This window comes from Mercenaria mercenaria, chromosome 5, assembly GCF_021730395.1.
Source record: "Mercenaria mercenaria strain notata chromosome 5, MADL_Memer_1, whole genome shotgun sequence".
Classification (NCBI taxonomy): Eukaryota; Metazoa; Mollusca; class Bivalvia; order Venerida; family Veneridae; genus Mercenaria; species Mercenaria mercenaria.
The window spans coordinates 78,352,323-78,372,468 of record NC_069365.1 but is presented as its reverse complement, the minus strand read 5'-3'; the positions used below and the strand labels follow the sequence as shown (position 1 = coordinate 78,372,468).

The 20,146-nt window shown below is 36.9% G+C and overlaps 1 protein-coding gene across 3 annotated transcripts in view; it reads left to right on the top strand.

Moving 5' to 3' along the window:
• Positions 1 to 20,146, top strand: part of LOC123557703 (uncharacterized) — a 169,666-nt gene that overhangs the window by 55,975 nt on the left and 93,545 nt on the right. For all 3 annotated transcript variants that reach the window (XM_053544064.1, XM_053544065.1, XM_053544063.1), the window contains exons 8-9: positions 5,433 to 5,546; positions 10,361 to 11,333. In XM_053544064.1, coding sequence (XP_053400039.1) covers positions 5,433 to 5,546; positions 10,361 to 11,333 — 1,087 coding nt within the window. The remainder of the gene's footprint in view (positions 1 to 5,432; positions 5,547 to 10,360; positions 11,334 to 20,146) is intronic.

Below are 20,146 nucleotides of genomic sequence, written 5' to 3'. Positions count from 1 at the left end.
AAGTAGAATTTGACCTTGATTTTGACCTAGTGACCTACTTCTACATTTCTCAAGCTAAGCCTTCAAATTTGGACCACTTGCATAGTTTTGTGTACCGAAATGAACTTTGACCTTAAGATTGACCTAGTGACCTACTTTCACATTTCTGTAGCTACAGGCTTCAAATTTAGACCACATGCATAGGATTGTGTACCGAAACAAACTTTGACCTTGACATTGACCAAGTGACCTACTTTCACATTTCTCAAGCTACAGCTTTCGAATTTGGACCACATGCACAGTGTTGTGTACGGAAATGAAATTTGACCTTGAGGTAGTCAATAAGCCTTGAAATTTGGAACACTCAAAAATGGCACATTGGTGGGCGCCAAGATCACTCTGTGATCTCTTGTTGATAAAAGTTTTTTTATTTAGTCAAATATCTCTGTTACTATCAAAGCTATTGACTTGAAACTTAATAGAGTTATTTACTATTAAAGTCTACACCAGGAGAAACAAACCCCATAACTCTGGTTTGAATTTTGACAGAGTTATGCCCCTTTTTAATTTAGATTGTTTGGTTAAAGTTTTATAAAGTTCTTACTGGCAAAGCTCTTAATTCAGAGTCAAGCACTGAGAAAAGTTGAGTGCGCCGTCTTACGGACAGCTCTTTTTAGATTATCCACCTTATTTTGAAAACCTTGTCTTGAGCATAGCTTGAATACTATGCAAGATATTGACTTCAAAGGCTCAAGGTGAGCTTTTGTGACCACTTACTGTCTTTCGTGTGTCTGTCAACAATTTCTCGTTTCTAATGGTTTCCTTTATGGTTTGATTTTAACCCAACTTGTGTCACCAAACAAACGGCCAGAAGTAGTCTGTTTGGTCTTGTCTGCACAACAGCAGTTTCACTTTTGATTGGATTTTAACAAAACTTGCACACAAGTTGTATTGCCATAAGATCTTGGTTTCTTTCTTGAACCAGCCATATTTCACAATGGGTTCTAGAGTTACGGCTCTTGAAAAGGCCAGAAATTGGATATTTTGGTCTTGTCTGCACAAAAGCGATTTCATGTATGATTGGATTTTAACCAAACTTGCACACAACTTGTATCACCATAAGATCTCATTCCTCTACCAAGATTGTTTAAATAATCCCCTCAAATATAGCCCCACCCTTGGGGTCACATGATTTATATAGACTTAATAAATAGAGAAAACATTGAAAATCTTCTTGTACAATTCACATGGCCTAGGGCTTTGATATTTGGTATGTAGCACCATGTAGTCCTTATCCCAATGGTTTAAAACTGGCCCTGCTTTGGGGGCACATGGTTTAAATAGGGAAAAACCTTAAACAAGTTCTTAGATATTTAGTATGTGGCATCCTCTAGTGATTCTCTATGAAGATTGTTCATTTGTTGAAATCAACAATCATTGCTGACTTGGGGGTCAATATATGCCACGCCCAGGGAGTCCCTTGTTTTATATTGACTTATAAAAGGGAAAAATCTTTAAAAATCTTCCTGTCGAGAACCATAAGGCCCAGACCTTAGATACTTGGTATTTAGAATTGTCTAGTGGTCAAATATCAGGTTTGTTCAAATAATGAGCCTGGGGTCAAAATTGAGTGTGCCCTGGGGTCAACATTTTTTACTTTGGCTTATATAGACTCTTGAATTATAATTACCTGATGACCCCAAGTAATTAGGGGTCACTTGACTGTGACCTTGGCCTACAGACCTACTTTCTTCAATCTCTAATAAGCATAATGAAAAAATAGTTTGGTATTTTATGTACTTTATAAAACTATTGTCTATGTACTGATACCCCTAGACATTCTGTAATCCTAGTGTTATCTTTATTTTGGTAAAAGATCCTAGTCATGATTTTACAGCAGGAGCATGTGATTTATTATGCCCCCCTTCGAAAAAGGAGGGGTATATTGTTTTGCAGATGTCGGTCGGTCGGTATGTAGACCAATTCGTTTCCGGATGATAACTCAAGAACGCTTGAGTCTAGGATCATGAAAGTTGATAGGGAGGTTGGTCATGACCAGCAGATGACCCCTATTGATTTTGAGGTCTGTATGTCAAAGGTCAAGGTCACAGTGACCCTGAATAGTAAAACGGTTTCCGGATGATAACTCAAGAACGCTTGGGCCTAGGATCATGAAAGTTGATAGGGAGGTTGGTCATGACCAGCAGATGACCCCTATTGATTTTGAGGTCAGTATGTTAAAGGTCAAGGTCACAGTGACCCTGAACAGTAAAACGGTTTCCAGATGATAACTCAAAAAGGCTTAGGCCTAGGGTCACGAAAGTTGATAGGGAGGTTGGTCATGACCAGCAGATGACCCCTATTGATTTTGAGGTCGGTATGTCAAAGGTCAAGGTCACAGTGACCAGGAACAGTAAAATGGTTTCCGGGCAATAACTCAAGAATGCTTGGGTCTATTGTCAGGAAAATTGATAGTTAGGTTGGCCATGACCAGCAGATGACCCTATTGATTTTGAGGTCATTAGGTCAAAGGTCAAGTTCACATTGTACAGGAACAATTAAATGGTTTCTGATTTTCTTGTCCAAAACCATAGGGCCTAGGGCTATGATATTTGGTATGTAGCAAAATCTAGTGGTCCTCTACCAGGATTGTTCAGATTATTTTCCTGGGGTCAAATATGGCCCCACCCCGGGGTCACATAGTTTATATAGACTTATATAGGAAAAAACTTTGAAAAACCTCTTGTCCAAAACCACAGGGCCTAGGGCTTTGATATTTTGTATATGACATCATCTAGTGGTCCATTACTAAGATTGTTCAAATTATTCCCCTAGGGTCAAATATGGCTCCGCCCTGGGGGTCACATGGTTTACATAGACTTATATAGGGAAAAACTTTGAAAATCTTCTTGTCCAAACCACAAAGGCTACGGCTTTGATATTTTGTAATGTAGCATCATCTAGTGGTTCTCTACCAAGTTTGTTCAATTTATCCCTCTAGGGTCAAATATGGCCCCGCCCCAGGGGTCACATGGTTCATATAGACTTATATAGGGAAAAACTTAGAATCTTCATGTCCATAACTTGCATCATTCAAATTTGGACCACATGTATGGTTCTGAGTGGCAAAATGAACCTTGACATGAGTTGACCTTGATCTTGACCTAGTGACCTACTTTCACATTTTTGTAGCTACAGCCTTCAATTTTGGACCACATGCATAGTTTTTTGTTCCAAAATAAAATTTGACCTTGATTTTGACCTAGTGACCTACTTTCTTATTTCTCAACCTTCAAATTTGAACCACAGGCATAGTTTTGTGTACTGAAATGAACTTTGATCTTGAGATTGACCTAGTGACCTACTTTCACATTTCTGAAGGTACAGGCTTCAAATTTGGATCTCTTGCATAGTTTTGTGTTCAGAAATAAAATTTGACCTTGATTTTAACCTAGTGACCTACTTTCACATTTCTCAAGCTACAGCCTTCAAATTTGAACCACATGCATAGTTTCGTGTACCAAAATGAACTTTGATCTTGAGATTGACCTAGTGACCTACTTTCACATTTCTGAAGCTACAGGCTTCAAATTTGGACCGCATGCATATTTTTGTGTTCTGAATTGAAATTTGACATTGATTTTTACCTATTACCTACTTTCACATTTCTCAAGCTACAGCCTCCAAATTTGAAGCACATGCACAGTTCTGTCTACCGAAATGAACTTTGACCTTGAAATTGATCTAGTGACCTACTTTCACATTTCTCAAGCCACAGCTTTCAAATTTGGACCACATACACATTGTTTTGTACCGAAATGAAATGTTACCTTGATTTTTACCTTGAGCTAGTCTTGAAATTTGGAACATTCAAAAATGGCTCAGTGGATGGCGCCAAGATCACTCTGTAATCTCTTGTTAGGTTAATAGGTTAAAGGTCAAGGTCAGATTAAACCAGAATGGTAGAACTTTTGTTTACAGTGAGCATATAATTTCTGTTCCTTGTGCAATTACTGAATGCATCAAGGGGGGCATTTCGTGTTCGAAGAGCTCTTGTTTATTTAAATTTCACGGCACACTGCCGCAAACATTACTTTCTTGATAGTGTATACATGTATATTTGCTTAAGAAGTCCATGAACTGTAACTCCTTTCTTGGGGCCTCCGTGGCCGAGTGGTTAGAGTCGTTGACTTCAAACCATTTGCCCCTCATCGATGTGGGTTCGAAACCTCATTTGGGGCATAGAATTCTTCACGTGAGGAAGCCATCCAGCTGGCTTACGGAAGGTCGGTGGTTCTACCTAGGTGCCCGCTCGTGATGAAATATGCACGGAGGGGCACCTGGGGTCTTCCTCCACCATTAAAGCTGGAAAGTCGCCATATGACCTAAAATTGTGTCGGTGCGACAATAAACCCAACAAAATAAATAAATAAAGTAACTCCTTTCTTAAATACAGTGGCACTCGCAGGCAGTGCTGTTGTAGTTTTATTTACTTTTTCTTACCAGTTTAAAAATAATGTCACATTAAATGTTTAAAATACAGATATTAACATTTAAAAGCATTCACCAATTATAGATTTCCAGACACTTCCAAACTACGAAACTTCTTCATGTATTATATGATATATAGTTATGGTTTACATACACTGAATGTATAAGTGTGTTGCCACTATCTGGGCTCCAGATAAGATGCTTATTAGCTTATCTTATGCTTTGAAATATTGCATAATAATTATACACTTGTCAGACAATTTTTAGCGTACAAAAACGTTTCTGAAATTATAGAAATGCACACAATGACTTTTTACTAGCTTAAACAAAATCAGAACCATCTGGATGTTTTTTTTTCACATTTACAAAATTTCAGGAGTAAAATTACTCCTAGTCAAGGTAGCAGGGTACACTTAGAAATGAAGATTTTGGGCACAACCAGGCTTACATGTAGTGAGTTGCAATATTGCACTTCCCTAATGAGGAGAATCAGGGTGACCGTTTGATAAATTGTGTGCATGTTTTGTGCTTTTAATTAATGGCAAGATAGGATTCTCATGTACAAGAATACAGAAAGTTATTAAAACAAAAATTTTACACCAACCATTAAAAATAGCATGCCAAAATCATCAATATTGCACTTTTTGAACAGCCTGCAATGATCCCGCTGCAGGAACAATGTCTTAATTATTAAAAATTCTGACGAGGACCAGAATTCGAAGTGTACCCTGCTACCTCAATTTCAGATTTTACCACTTTACTCATTCAAAAAAATCACGATGAGTAATACTCCAAGGCCAAAAACATTATCTGGAGCCCTGCAATATACTGAGATGTTGTATAATACAATGCGATATGTTTCGTGAAAAATGTACCAAAGTGGGGACTTTAATTCATGTTAGAATATTTAAGAATTGTGGAAGGTATAGACTGATAAGAACACATTTTTTTTTTCATTTCAGAGAGAGCAGGATTTTGAACAGCGACAACAAGAAGAAAGTTTGCCTGTTACAGTCCCAGTACCAGAACAGCAGTCTGTAGACAGGGAGTGTCCAAAATTAACAATATCTCAGAGGGTAAGTTTCTGTTAATATTTAGATAATTATAAGACCTATTTAGTCCTAAAGTGCTGAATTTTATTTGCCTTGAATCATGTCTCCCACACCACTGTGGTGGGAGACATATATTGATTTACTCCTGCCTTGTGTGTGTCAGTCAGTCTGTTGCAAATCTTGTCCACACTTTAAGTTGAACATTTCCATCCGATCCTCACCAAACTTGAAAAAAATGTGGTTGCCAGTAAGTCCTTGACCAAGTTCGATAACTAGCCAAATCGGCCCAGGCACTTTGGAACTATGGCCCTTGAATTACTGATAGGCCACTTACTCCAAAACTTACCGATAGGCCGCTTATTCCAAAACTTATCAAAGGTATATCTTTTGTGAGTAAACAGTATATAAAGACAAGACTTACTACTCAGATGATTGGGCAATTGTGGGAGACATCATGCGCTTTTCTCAAAAGCAGCTCTAGTTTTATGGGATTTACCAACCTTTACATGCAGCCATGCTGTCTAATCATGTCATAAAATCTTACCTACTGACTACGCTGCAAACAATAGAGGCAGTTATTTCAGCTGATCAATCAGTACTGTGTTCCAAGGCCAAATATATATACTGAGATGTAGGTTCTTGATGCCTTCATTTGATCAGATGCTTGACTGATTACTTGTTGTTTTTGTGCCCTCCCTACACTTGGACTTTTGGGCACATAGATTTGCCATTGACCTTATGTCTGCTCTTTCGATGTCTGCCCGATTGAATTTATGTCATGTATATCTCAAAAAAGACCTTACATAAAGTTGTCAAACCTCGAAGGATTATTAACCAACATAGTTACAAAGTTGTGCACCTGGAGTTTAATTTGGGATTTTACACAGTTAGACCAGAGTTATGGCCACTGACTTTGTCAAAAGAACTACTAACCATCAAAGGGCCTAAAAGACCAAGTTGTATGTATCTCGGATGAAGTATTTGACCTAGGGTCATGAAATATTTTAGGAATATTATTCAGCATGTGAAGTTATGCACAAGATTTTGTTTGGGATTTCACTCAACGAGACTGAAGTTATGGTTCTTGACTTAGTCAAAAGTATGCTTAGAGGGCCTAAAAATTCATGCTGCTTTTTTCTAAAAAAATAATTGAAGTAGTATCGTGAAACTTTACAGAATGATTATAAAAATTATGAAGTTGTGCATCTGATGTTCTGTTAAGATTTTTCATTTTGACCCACCCTGTTAGCTCAGTGAGAGACTGCAGATATGTGGATTACATGGTCATGAGTTCGATCCCAGGGCAAGGCCAATGTTCTCCATGATGACTGTCAACTATTTTGGCTGAATTATGTCCCTTTTTGGACTTGGAAATAGGTTCAGTTTTCGTATAAGTCCATGTTTTGTCAAAAGTATTTGACGCTTTTGAAACTTTGAACACTTATTTATCATTATAATCTCCATCTGTAGACAAGAGTACATAACTTTCTTGAGTATTTTGGTTCAGTTATGGCCATTTTTGGACTTGGAAATTGGTTCAGTTTTCATACAAATCCATGTTTTGTCAAAACTATTTGACATGCTATTGTGGCTTTGAAACTTTGAACACTTATCATCATGATCTCCATCTGTAGGCAAGAGTACATAACTCTTTTGAATATTTTGGCTGTGTAATGGCCCTTTTTGAACTTTGAAATTGGTTCAGTTTTTGAATAAGTCCACTTTTTGTCAAAACTTTGACATCTGGCTTTGAAACTTTGAACTCTTGTTTATCATCATGATCTCCATCTGTAGACCAGAGTACATAACTCTGTCAATTGTTTAAGCTGAACAGTGGTCCTTTTGGACTTGAAAATCAGTTAAATTTTTCCTACCTGGAAATGTTTCAACTGTTGCAGGTCACTGTGACATTGACCTTTGACCTCAAATTTACCTTGACCCACTCTCCTAATTTTTTTTGTTTTTAAACCTTAAGCTAAGAAATTTGTTCAAGCAAGCAACTTTACTCAGGTTAGCAATATAGGGCCGTCGTGGCCCTCTTGTTTTTATTAGCTCACCTGTCACAAAGTGACAAGGTGAGCTTTTGTGATCGCGCGGCGTCCGTCGTCCGTGCGTGCGTGCGTGCGTGCGTGCATGCGTCCGTAAACTTTTGCTTGTGACCACTCTAGAGGTCACATTTTTCATGGGATCTTTATGAAAGTTGGTCAGAATGTTCACCTTGATGATATCTAGGTCAAGTTCGAAACTGGGTCACGTGCCATCAAAAACTAGGTCAGTAGGTCTAAAAATAGAAAAACCTTGTGACCTCTCTAGAGGCCATATATTTCACAAGATCTTCATGAAAATTGGTCAGAATGTTCACCTTGATGATATCTAGGTCAAGTTCGAAACTGGGTCACGTGGGGTCAAAAACTAGGTCAGTAGGTCTAAAAATAGAAAAACCTTGTGCCATATTTTTCATGAGATCTTTATGAAAATTGGTCAGAATGTTCACCTTGATGATATCTAGGCCAATTTCGAAACTGGGTCACGTGCCGTCAAAAACTAGGTCATTAGGTCTAAAAATAGAAAAACCTTGTGACCTCTCTAGAGGCCATATTTCTCAATGGATCTTCATGAAAACTGGTCAGAATGTTCAGCTTGATGATATCTAGGTCAAGTTCGAAACTGGGTCATGTGCGGTCAAAAACTAGGTCAGTAGGTCTAAAAATAGAAAATCCTTGTGACCTCTCTAGAGGCCATATTTCTCAATGGATCTTCATGAAAATTGGTCAGAATGTTCAGCTTGATGATATCTAGATCAAGTTCGAAACTGGGTCATGTGCGGTCAAAAACTAGGTCAGTAGGTCTAAAAATAGAAAAACCTTGTGACCTCTCTAGAGGCAATATTTTTCAATGGATCTTCAGGAAAATTGGTCAGAATGTTTACCTTGATGATATCTAGATCAAGTTCGAAACTGGGTCACATTGGGTTAAGAACTAGGTCAGTAGATCTAAAAATAGAAAAACCTTGTGACCTCTCTAGAGGCCATATTTTTCATGAGATCTTCATGAATATTGGTCAGAATGTTCACCTTGATGATATCTAGGTCAGGTTCAAAACTGGGTCACGTGGGGTCAAAAACTAGGTCAGTAGGTCTGAAAATAGAAAAACCTTGTGACCTCTCTAGAGGCCATATTTCTCAATGGATCTTCATGAAAACTGGTGAGAATGTTCAGCTTGATGATATCTAGGTCAGGTTCGTAACTGGGTCATGTGCGGTCAAAAACTAGGTCAGTAGGTCGAAAAATAGAAAAACCTTGTGACCTCTCTAGCGGTCATATTTTTCACGATATCTTCATGAAAATTGGTGAGAATGTTCACCTTGATGATATCTAGGTCAAATTTAAAAGCGGGTCACGTGCCTCCAAAAACTAGGTCATTAGGTCAAATAATAGAAAAACCTTGTAACCTCTCTAGAGGCCATATTTTTCAATGGATCTTCATGAAAATTGGTCAGAATTTTTTATCTTGATGATATCTAGGTCACTTGTGCTCAAAAACTAGGTCACTATGTCAAATAATAGAAATAACGACGTCATACTCAGTTCAACACTGGGTCATGTGGGGATAGGTGAGCGATTCAGGACCATCATGGTCCTCTTGTTTGACATTTGAAACAGTAGGATCACCATGAAATCAGTTTTCTGTGTACATATTCTCAAATTAGACAAAGCTAAAGATGCTTAAAGAGAAGTCTCGCACAGGATTGCTTTATAGGTATATTTTGCACCTGCTTGGGCTTGTTTTATATGATTGCTCGTAGAATAATGGAAATTCCATTTAACAGAACGCGTTTAGATAGTTAAAGTGTTGGGCTAGAATTTGAGGCAGTTGTTTGATAAAATTTCACTGCATGTTGTCACATGTATAATGTTGACTGCATTGCAATCATACATTGTTCATGTATTTTGCTACCTTTTCAGTTGGGCATGGTGGATTGTGTGGGCAATGAGGGGGTAACCCGGTTGTATAGGAGGGGAATGTTGCCAGTGTCACTGATGATAGAAATTGAATCACTGTTGTTAAAAAATACATTTTGATATGGAATTACATATTCTGACCAAAATTGCTATATAATGAAGACTAAGCCCTCTGTAAGTACTAGGGTTATTGAAATGAAACTATGAAAATATTGGATTCGGAAGTAAAAGATTTTCTAAGAACAGTCCACTAACTTGCACTTTAGATGCAAGAACTGCTTTGGTAGCCTAGTGGTAGAGAATCCACTACGATTATGTGAGGTCTTTGGTTCACTCTCTGGCAGCATCTTGCTATAGACATGAAAATTGGTACTGATAGCTTCTTTGCTTTGCACTCGGCATTAAGAAGATAGCTCTAGGATTGGTCAGCTTGGTGTTTATATGAGCCTCACCATGAGAAAACCAACATAGTGGCTTTGCGCCCAGCATGGATCCAGACCAGCCTGTGCATTCGTGCAGTGAAACCCGTTAGCGAACAGCATGGATCCTGACCAGACTGCGTGGATGCGCAGGCTGGTCTGGATCCATGCTGGTCGCAAAGCTACTATTTGGTTTTCTCAAGGCGCGGCTCATATGGTGTTTATATAATTTGAGTTGGTGGGGTAGCATGTTTCATATCTTTTGTGTGATATTCTGTGGGGCAGTACTATAAAGTTTGGAATTTTCTCACTGATAAGGTAGACACCATTGTTTATTTGGCTGAAAAATTGTTGAGAAAACACACACATACACATTCACACTGCACTGAATTTAATGTTTTAAGAAACTGTCCACTAGCTTGCAGTTGAATTTATTTTGCACTTACTGTATTTCAGAAACCAGTAAGGTACTGTGTGTACTGTAAAAAAACAATATTTGGTGGCAAACTGAAGAGGCATATTATCAGCAGACACAAGACAGAAATAGGGGAGATATTGTCTAAACCAGAGCGTGTTCAAAATGCATTTTTTAATTTGAAAAGACGTGAAGGAATTTATGAACACAACTTAAAAAGCATTGCAGAAGGTAAGGAACTTTCAATGAGAGAAAGACGATCAAAACACAGAGAAAATTTAAGTGTATGTATTAATTGCAAGGGTTTTTTCTCTACTCAACACTTTAACAAGCATAAATGTATAAACAAAAACCCACATGCATTAAAGCCAGAGTTGTGTCAGAAAATTAGTGATGAGAAAATGGACACTGATGAAGAGTTCACAGATATTTTGAATGGAATTAAAGAAGTTGAGGAATTGTGTAGAACTGAAACAATGATAAAGAGGATTGGTTATAGACATTTTAACCTAAGGCGCCATGAGAAAGGGAAACTGAATGAGATAACCGAAGAAGTAATGCAAGAGATGAGGGAGCTGGGTAAACTTTTTCTAAAGTTTCGGAATATATGTGGATATGAAAGGATATTTGAAGATATGTTTAACGAAGATTATTTGCCAGAATTAGTAGGAGCCATTCAAGAAATTATAAAAGTTGAAGATGTGACCAAAAAAAGAAAAGAAAAACATGGACAGAAACAGATACATAGCATAATACTAAAATCCATTAAAACATTACATGACATGTATACAGAGACAAAGCTAGATGAAAAAAGCAAAGAGATGGAAAAATTCAAGCTTGCATACACAAACAAAATCTGTGAAGTATACCCACAGACAAAACAATATTGTACAGAAAACTCCCTGGAAAAGGCAGGACATCCTGACAAGTTGTCAGCAGAAAATGCAGTTGAGCAAGTGGAAGAATATATTGTAACACCAGTGGGGACAGCCAGCCAGTCCTTGGGCACAAATGGTATGTACTGTTTTAGCTCAGATTTTTGTCCGCTCCGTTTCTTCTAAACCTTTGAAATGAATTTCATATAATTTGTATTCAATTCAAATTGCATCCATACAAAATGCAAATTGCACAGTCCAGATTACTAGTTCCAAGATCAGTGTTAAAGAGATGTCAAAGCTGAAATAGCTTTTGTCAGCTATATCCTCTTTATCACTGAATGGATTTTTTTCATAAAACTTGTATCTGTTACTATTAACCTCCCTAAGAGGACATGCATGGTGCACAATCCAGGTCACTAGGTTCCAGATCAAAGTAATGAAGGTCAATTTAGGCCATGATCACAATATTATAAATTCCATGTGTCAAAGAGGCACCTGGGGCGACAGTGCTTGTCTTGAGAAATGTTGATTGTTGGAATTAAGTGGTAAATGTTTCAGTTCTATTTGTGACCTTCTGTTAGCGTTGATAATAGTTTTTGGCCACAAAAAATGGGACATTTTCCTGATTGTACTAATTTTGACTGTTCATTTTGAAGAAAATCAGAATTTCAGGTGGAAGTTGTAATACCCTTTTACTCTGTCGGGCTTATTATTAGCTCACCTGTCACAAAGTGACAAGGTGAGCTTTTGTGATCGAGCAGCGTCCGTCGTCCGTCCGTGCGTCCGTTAGTGCGTAAACTTTTGCTTGTGACCACTCTAGAGGTCACATTTTTCATGGGATCTTTATGAAAATTGATCAGAATGTTCACCTTGATGATATCTAGGTCAAGTTCGAAACTGGGTCACATGCAGTCAAAAACTAGGTCAGTAGGTCTAAAAATAGAAAAACCTTGTGACCTCTCTAGAGGCCATATTTCTCAATGGATCTTCATGAAAATTGGTCAGAATGTTAACCTTGATGATATCTAGATCAAGTTCGAAACTGGGTCACGTGCGGTCAAAAACTAGGTCAGTAGGTCTAAAGATAAAAAAACCTTGTGACCTCTTTAGAGGCCATATTTTTCATGAGATCTTCATGAATTTTGGTCGGAATGTTCTCTTTGATGATATCTAGGTCAAGTTCGAAACTGGGTTACGTGGGGTCAAAAACTAGGTCAGTAGGTCTAAAAATAGAAAAACCTTGTGACCTCTCTAGAGGCCATATTTCTCAATGGATCTTCATGAAAAATGGTGAGAATGTTCAGCTTGATGATATCTAGGTCAGGTTCATAACTGGGTCATGTGCGGTCAAAAACTAGGTCAGTAGGTTGAAAAATAGAAAAACCTTGTGACCTCTCTAGAGGCCATATTTTTCATGAGATCTTCATGAAAATTGGTGAGAATGTTCACCTTGATGATATCTAGGTCAAGTTTAAAAGTGGGTCACGTGCGTTCAAAAACTAGGTCATTAGGTCAAATAACAGAAAAACCTTGTGACCTGTCTAGAGGCCATATTTTTCAATGGATCTTCATGAAAATTGGTCAGAATTTTTTATCTTGATGATATCTAGGTCACATGTGCTCAAAAACTAGGTCACTATGTCAAATAATAGAAATAATGACGTCATACTCAGTTCAACACTGGGTCATGTGGGGATAGGTGAGCGATTCAGGACCATCATGGTCCTCTTGTTAAATGCATTTGTTCCAAACTAAAAGATTGCTGTTCCATATTATCACCCACAGCAGATGACATATGGTATCTTACACTAGCAGAAATATTCCATGAATTATGGCCCTGTTATACTTAATACTTAGAATTTAACCAAAACATTTTACCAAAATTTTTAAATCTCTTATACTAAAACAAAACTAAGTCATGTCTCCCATATTGTTTTTGCCCTTAGTCCATCCGTCTGTCACTCTTCATTTCTGATCTGTGAATGATGGGAGAACCATTTGACCTAGAGCCTTCTTACTTCATAGGATGGCAGGGCTTATGGAGTAGACGATTGTTTTTTGGGTCAGTCCATTAATGCAACATTTAAGAATGAGTATTGTCTTGATTTACTCATTTTGAAGCATATTATTTAAGATTTTCTGAAACTTGTTATTTAATTTTTAGGTATCTGCTCTTGCAGATAGTCCTACCTATCAAATAATTGATAAATATTTCATCCGCAATTATACAAAGATTACTGTAGGAAGAACTTCTCTTAAAAATGTCAAATACACAATTATTGTGTGACTTCAGAACATTTAATAAATAAATTCAGATTTAAGCTGTAATTTAGAGATAATGTTATTTGTACCATATCACATAATATCATGTATGAAAACAAGAAAAAACTGTTCAGTACTTAGCAAATTGCCATGAAAACTGACATTAAAATGAAATGTGTTATCTCTAAATTTTTAACCATACAGTTACTTCGTTATTCCTATTAACTTGTGTCATAGGGGTGAACAGGTAAATGTGGGATAAAATGATCAATATTTGTGTCATTGACTGATCTCTAGTTCTGTCTACAATCTGATTTGTGCTAAGGTACAAAGTAGTAAGGTTGATTGGGTTTTAGATTTAGTTATTGAATAGATCTCTTTGTCTCTTTATATGGTAAACCATTCAACAAAAATGGCTCACCAATAGAACATGATATGTTTTCTGTCTTTTGCATGTGAGGAAAGCCATGTCACTGTCTCGTCCTCAAACAAAACAGAATCTGCAAACAATAACATTAATCATGGCATCAACTATTATAAGTACTCTGAAGAGTTTGACTTTTAGCTCTCCTGAGCAATGCTCAGGTGACATATTGTGATCGCAATATGTCCGGCATCTTGTCGCTAGTCTGTCTGTCAACATTTAGATTGTGTATGTGATAGAGGCTGTTTTGATCATCATAAAATTTTGTCAGAATGATTGCCTTGATGAAATCTAGGCCAGATTAAATATGAGTTATCTGGTGTCAAAACTAGGTCCCTAGGTCAAATCAAAGAAAAACCTTGTGTACGAAATAAGGTCTGCATTTAACACTGGATATGAAATTTAGTCAGAATGATTGTGTAAGCAATAAGGACTGCATTTTTACACCAGATCTTCATGAAATTTGATCACATTGTATGCCTGGATGAAATCTAGGCTAAGTTTGAATATGGGTCATTTAGGTTAGTCAAATTAAAGAAAAACCTTGTGTATGAAATAAGGGCTGCATTTTACACAGGATATACATAAAATTTAGCCAGAATGTTAAAAAATTTAAGAAAAGTTACAATATGGGTCATCTAGTGTCAAAAACAAGGTTACTAGGTCAAATCAAAGAAAAATGTGTATGCGATAGAGGCAATATTTTTCAACTGATCGGCGATATATGACCATTTTGTGTCGATTCGCTATAAAACCCAACTCACTCACTCACTCTTGAAATTTGGTCAGAATTGAAGCCTTGATGAAATTAAGGTCAGGATCGAATATGGATCATCTAGGGTAAAAGACTAGGTCACTTGGTCAAATCAAAGAAAAAACCTTGTGTGTGCAGTGGGGACTGCATTTTACTGTGGATCTTCATGAAGTTTGATGAGAATGTTTGTCTGGATGCAATCTACTTCTAGTTCGAATATGAGTCATCTGGGGTCAAAAACTAGGTCACCTTGTCAAATCAAAGAAAAACCTTTAGTACGCAAAAGTTGCTGCATTTTACATTGGATATTCACAAAATTTGATCAGAATAATTTCCATGATGAAATCTAGGTTAAGTTCGAATATGGATCATCTGGGGTCAAAAGATAGGTCACTAGGACAAATCAAAGAAAAATGTTGTGTGTGATAAAGGCTGTAATAGAAATAGATACCAAAGTGGAGGTATGCATCGCTACACTAACCTGAGCCCGTGCAATGCGTGAATACTGGGTCGCAAAGTGACAAGGTATTTATGCTTTGCATAGGCTCAGGTTGATATAGCCATGCATACCAACAATAAGGCTTGGTATCTGATTTACGGCATGGGTGCGCATACATTCATCAGTACATTCTGGTTTGAGTTGTAAATTTGGACAGGTCATAAATATTCAGCCACCCACTTTAAAGCTTTTTTCAAGCCAGATGCTTGAGAATGCAGCTGTGTCATCACAAGCACTTGCATTAGCAACAAAGTCTGCAAAAAACAACAAGTTGAGATGAGTAGAAAAGAAGTTGTCCTTCCCTAAAGTTGTGTACTCTAAATAGCAAATATTTTGTCTCGCGGGTCGTGTGACGTCATGGCACATGCTGTTTTATGCTGAGGCCAGGCAGGTTAATTCAGGTATAAACTTTATAACACGAAAAGAAAATGCACTCAACTAGCGTAAAAAAAACCCGTTTAAACCAAGAAAATTAATATTTTGTCTGTCAGTGTCATTGAATTTCCATGTCTATGTTTTTTGACGTTGACCTCATTTCCTGTTGAATTATCTGTTTTGAAGCTGTAATGCGTTTATGCTTTGCCAGGGAATGTGTATATAAAAAGGGGTTATAACAGTAAGTGAGCGCGAGAATCTTTACTCTTTTGTTAAAACACTCCGGAAAAGTAATAAGAACAGCAGATTTACGCTAGAATGTGTGATAAACAGTGGCGAAAAAATTAAACTATGTCATGCTGGTGTGGAAGGATGACATGTGCTTTTTAAATCTCTGTTAGCAAATATTTTCTACGAGGTATGCTATTGAAAATTGAATGCAGTTTGTTGATAAAAGAATGATTTTGGTTGTATCATTGATTTATAAATTCCCAAGACAGTATGTTGAACATATAACCAATTTTATGTTTAAAAAGTGGCAGAATATTTGCTACCTCTAGAAGGTAAAATGTGGAGGCTAAACCTGTCCGTTTTTTTTTTGCGCTGTCTTATTGTTTACCATACTGTAAATGGCCGTTCATGATAACAATCAATGTTGCTTGTATTAAAGCACATATGGTAGAAATTTTTTACTTATCAATTGTGTAAAGAAAGAAATACTTTTGAAAAACTGCAAAAAGTGGCTGAATTTACAACTTAAACCAGTATACATTTCCATCACCATTGTAAGTGTACATGCAAAGTAGAATGGGCTCGGACAGTGAAGCAGACCATTTTTTAGCTGGACTATTCAAAGAATGGTAGAGCTATTGGACTCGCCCATGTGCCAGTGTCGGCGTCGACGTCCTGATCTGGTTAAGTTTTTGTATGTATGCTGGTATCTCAGTAACCACTTGTGGGAATGGATTGAAACTTCACATACTTATTCACTGTGATAAACTGACTTACATTGCACAGGTTCCATAACTCTTTTTTGCTTTTTACAAAATTATGCCCCTTTTTCGACATAGAAAATTTTTGGTTAAGGTTTTGTATGTAAGCTGGTATCTCAGTACCCACAAATGGGAATGGATTGAAACTTCACACACTTGTTCTGAGTCATCATCTGACATGCACTAAGCAGGTTCCATAACTCTACTTTGTATTTCTTTCAAAATTATGCCCCTTTTTTCACTTAGCAGTTTTTGGTTAAGTTTTTGTATGTAAGCTGGTATCTCAGTATCTATTATAGAAATGGACTGGAACTTTACACACTTGTTCACTGTCATGATCTGACAACCACTGTGCAGGTCCCATAACTTTACCTTGCATTTTTAAAAAAAATATGCCCCCTTTTCAACTTAGGGAGTTTTTAGTTAAGTTTTTGCATGTAAGTTGGTATCTCAGTACCCACTTACGGGAATGGATTGAAATTTCACACACTTGTCAACTGTCTTGAGCTGATAAGTACTGTGTAGGTTCCATAGCACTGTTTTCCATTTTTACAAAATTATGCCCCTTTTTCAACTTTATATTTATTCAATTGACAAGGCTGTCGAATAGTCAAGCCTTGCTGTCCTCTGACAGCTCTTGTTTTAACCAATGTCATGATATCTACAAAGAATATGAGAGGGATTGGGCTAACGTCTCAATTTTCATATCACAAAAATGTTTGTGAATATTCCTGACGCAAAAAAAATGTTTGTGAACATTCCTGATGAAGACAAGTTCTGATTGGGAGATTCTCACTGATAGATGTGTCTGATATGTTGGAAAATGAGGGACCAACCGTGGCTTTGACATATAGAGCTGAAAGAGGTTTGATTATATTCATTCAAACAGATAAATATGATGAATATACATTTTTCATGCACCTATTTTATTTACAAAACTTCACCAGTTCATATAGAAATTGTAGTTGATAACTTTATTATGCTTTAGAAATAGACTGTATGCAGGTTTGTGAGGAGTACATAATATTCAAAATAGGACGTAAGGTTTTTTCTCGATGTCCATCTGTCCGTTCTTCCGACCGTCAGTAAGCATGCTCCCTGTTCAGAGTATAACTCGGAAATCATAACAGTTATAGCTTTCAAACTTCAATGATGACAAAGCACCACTGTCACAGGATCTGATCAGTATGTGGAAAGACATGGTCACAGATACCTAGAGACTGAAAGTAGGCCTCAGAAAAGTCATAATGTACATAGATAGAAGTAGCTGCAAACAGGTCCAGGATTTTGTTATTTTTAGGCAAAAGAAAATTAGTTTTTAGATTCTCATCCCCGCCCGCCCTTATCTGAAACCCCCCGCTCTAAATTTTTTTATTGGTCAAAGTTTGGATATCCAAAATTTTTTGTCCTGATACTGTTACATTTTTATAAACATTGCCCGATTCTCCAGTTTAAAGCATATGTTTAACATAATGTGAGGATGTAAAGACAGTTTAACAGCATTTGACAGTATCTGACATTAGGTTACCTTGGCTTAAGAACTAGGTCAAATTGAAGAAAATACTTGTTTACATTTCAAGAGACCACATTTTTTTCCAGTCTTAATGATAATTGGTCAGAATATTTGTTTCCATGAAATCACTAATGTCAAACATGTTTACACTGTTATGGTGTGTTTCTCAGGTAAGCGACCTAGGGCCATCTTGGCCCTCTTGTTTTTCTTTCAGGGTAAAATCAGCCATCAGAAAAAAATGATTTACTATTAGATTATGTAAGATTAAAATTAATAACATGAAGTTTATTTTTTTTTCATTATCAAAGAGTTTAATGGTAGTTTTACATCTAGATCTACAAAACTTCAAAGACCAGCATCAAACATTAGAATTAGCAATACAGTGATATTTTAAATCAGATTTGTCAACTTTGACCTCAGGTCTCGGGTATTTCAAAAATAAAAAATAAAAAGTGCCCACCCGCCTCATTTTTTCCCAAAATCATGAGAATCTAAAGATTGTTTTCTTTGGCCTTATCGACATTCTCTTTATATACCGGTAACAGAAAACCATAGATTTAGTCTATAAATTAACAGACTGTGTATATGAAATATGTTGAAATTGGATTAAAGTTTTACATGCAAGTTACTGTCTCCAAAACTAATGCAGATATTGAATTGAAACTTCACATGTGTCTTCGGGGTTATGAAATTAGTTGATAACACCAAGTTACAAAACTCTGACCTTCATTTTGGTCTAATTAAGCCCCCTTTTGGACTTAGAAAATTCTGGTTAAAGTTTTGCATGCAAGTACATACAGCTATTACCAACCTCACTGGGTCAAGTCCCATTACTTTGACATGTTTTTGGGCAAATTATGCCCCTTTTTGGACTTAGAAAACCTGGTGAAAGTTTTACATGCAAGTTACTATCTCCAAAACTAATGCAGATATTGAACTGGAACTTCACATGTGTCTTTGGGGTTTTAAAACTAGTTGATAGCATCAAGTCCCATAACTCTGACCTGCATTTTGGTTAAATTATGCTTCCTTTGTACTTAGAAAATCCTGGTTGAAGTTTTGTGTACAAGTTCATGCAGCTATAATTTAAAGGCATAAAGATTTAAAACATATTTTTTCTTTTTCTAGATCAGTTACCGACCTCACTGGATCAAGTCCCATAAAACTGTTATAAAACTAGTTGATAGCATCAAGTCCCATAACTCTAACCTGCATTTTGGCCAAATTATGCCCCCTTTGGAAAATCTTTATTATTTTTTCTTTTTCTAGATCAATTACCAACCTCACTGGATCAAATCCAATAAAACTGTTATAAAACTAGTTGATAGCATCAAGTCCCATAACTCTGACCTGCATTTTTATCCAAATATGCCCCTTTTTGGACTTAAAAAATCCTGGTGAAGTTTTGTGTGCAAGTACATACAGCTATAATTTAAAGGCATAAAGATTTAAAACTTATTTTTATTTTTCTAGATCAATTACCAAGCACACTTGATCAAGTCTCACAACTCTGACATGTATTTTGGGCAAATTATGCCCCCTTTTGGACTTTGAAAATTCTGGTTAAAGTTTGTGTGCAGTTACTGTCTGCAGAACAAATGCAGATATCAAGTTGAAACTTCACATGTGCCTTTGGGGTTATAAAAAAAGTTGATTGCATGAAGTGCCATAACTCTGACATGCACTTTGGTAAAATTATGTCCCCTTTTGAACTTAAAACTTCTGGTTAAAGTGCAGGTACTTGATTGAAACTCTCATTTAGATATTTCAATATTTTTAGCTCACCTGAGCACAAAGTGTGCTCAATGTGAGCTTTTGTGATCGCCCTGTGTCAGTCGTCCGTCCGTCCGTCCGTCATCAACAGTTTGACTGTTAACACTCTAGAGGTCACAATTTTGGCCTAATCTTAATGAAACTTGGTCAGAATGTTACCCTCATAAAAATCTTGGACGAGTTCGATATTGGGTCATCTGGGGTCAAGAACTTAGTCACCAGGTCAAATCAAAGGAAAAGGTTGTTAACACTCTAGAGGTCACAATTTTGGCCCAGTCTTAATGAAACTTGGTCAGAATGTTACCCTCAATAAATCTTGGACAAGTTCGATATTGGGTCATCTGGGGTTAAAAACTG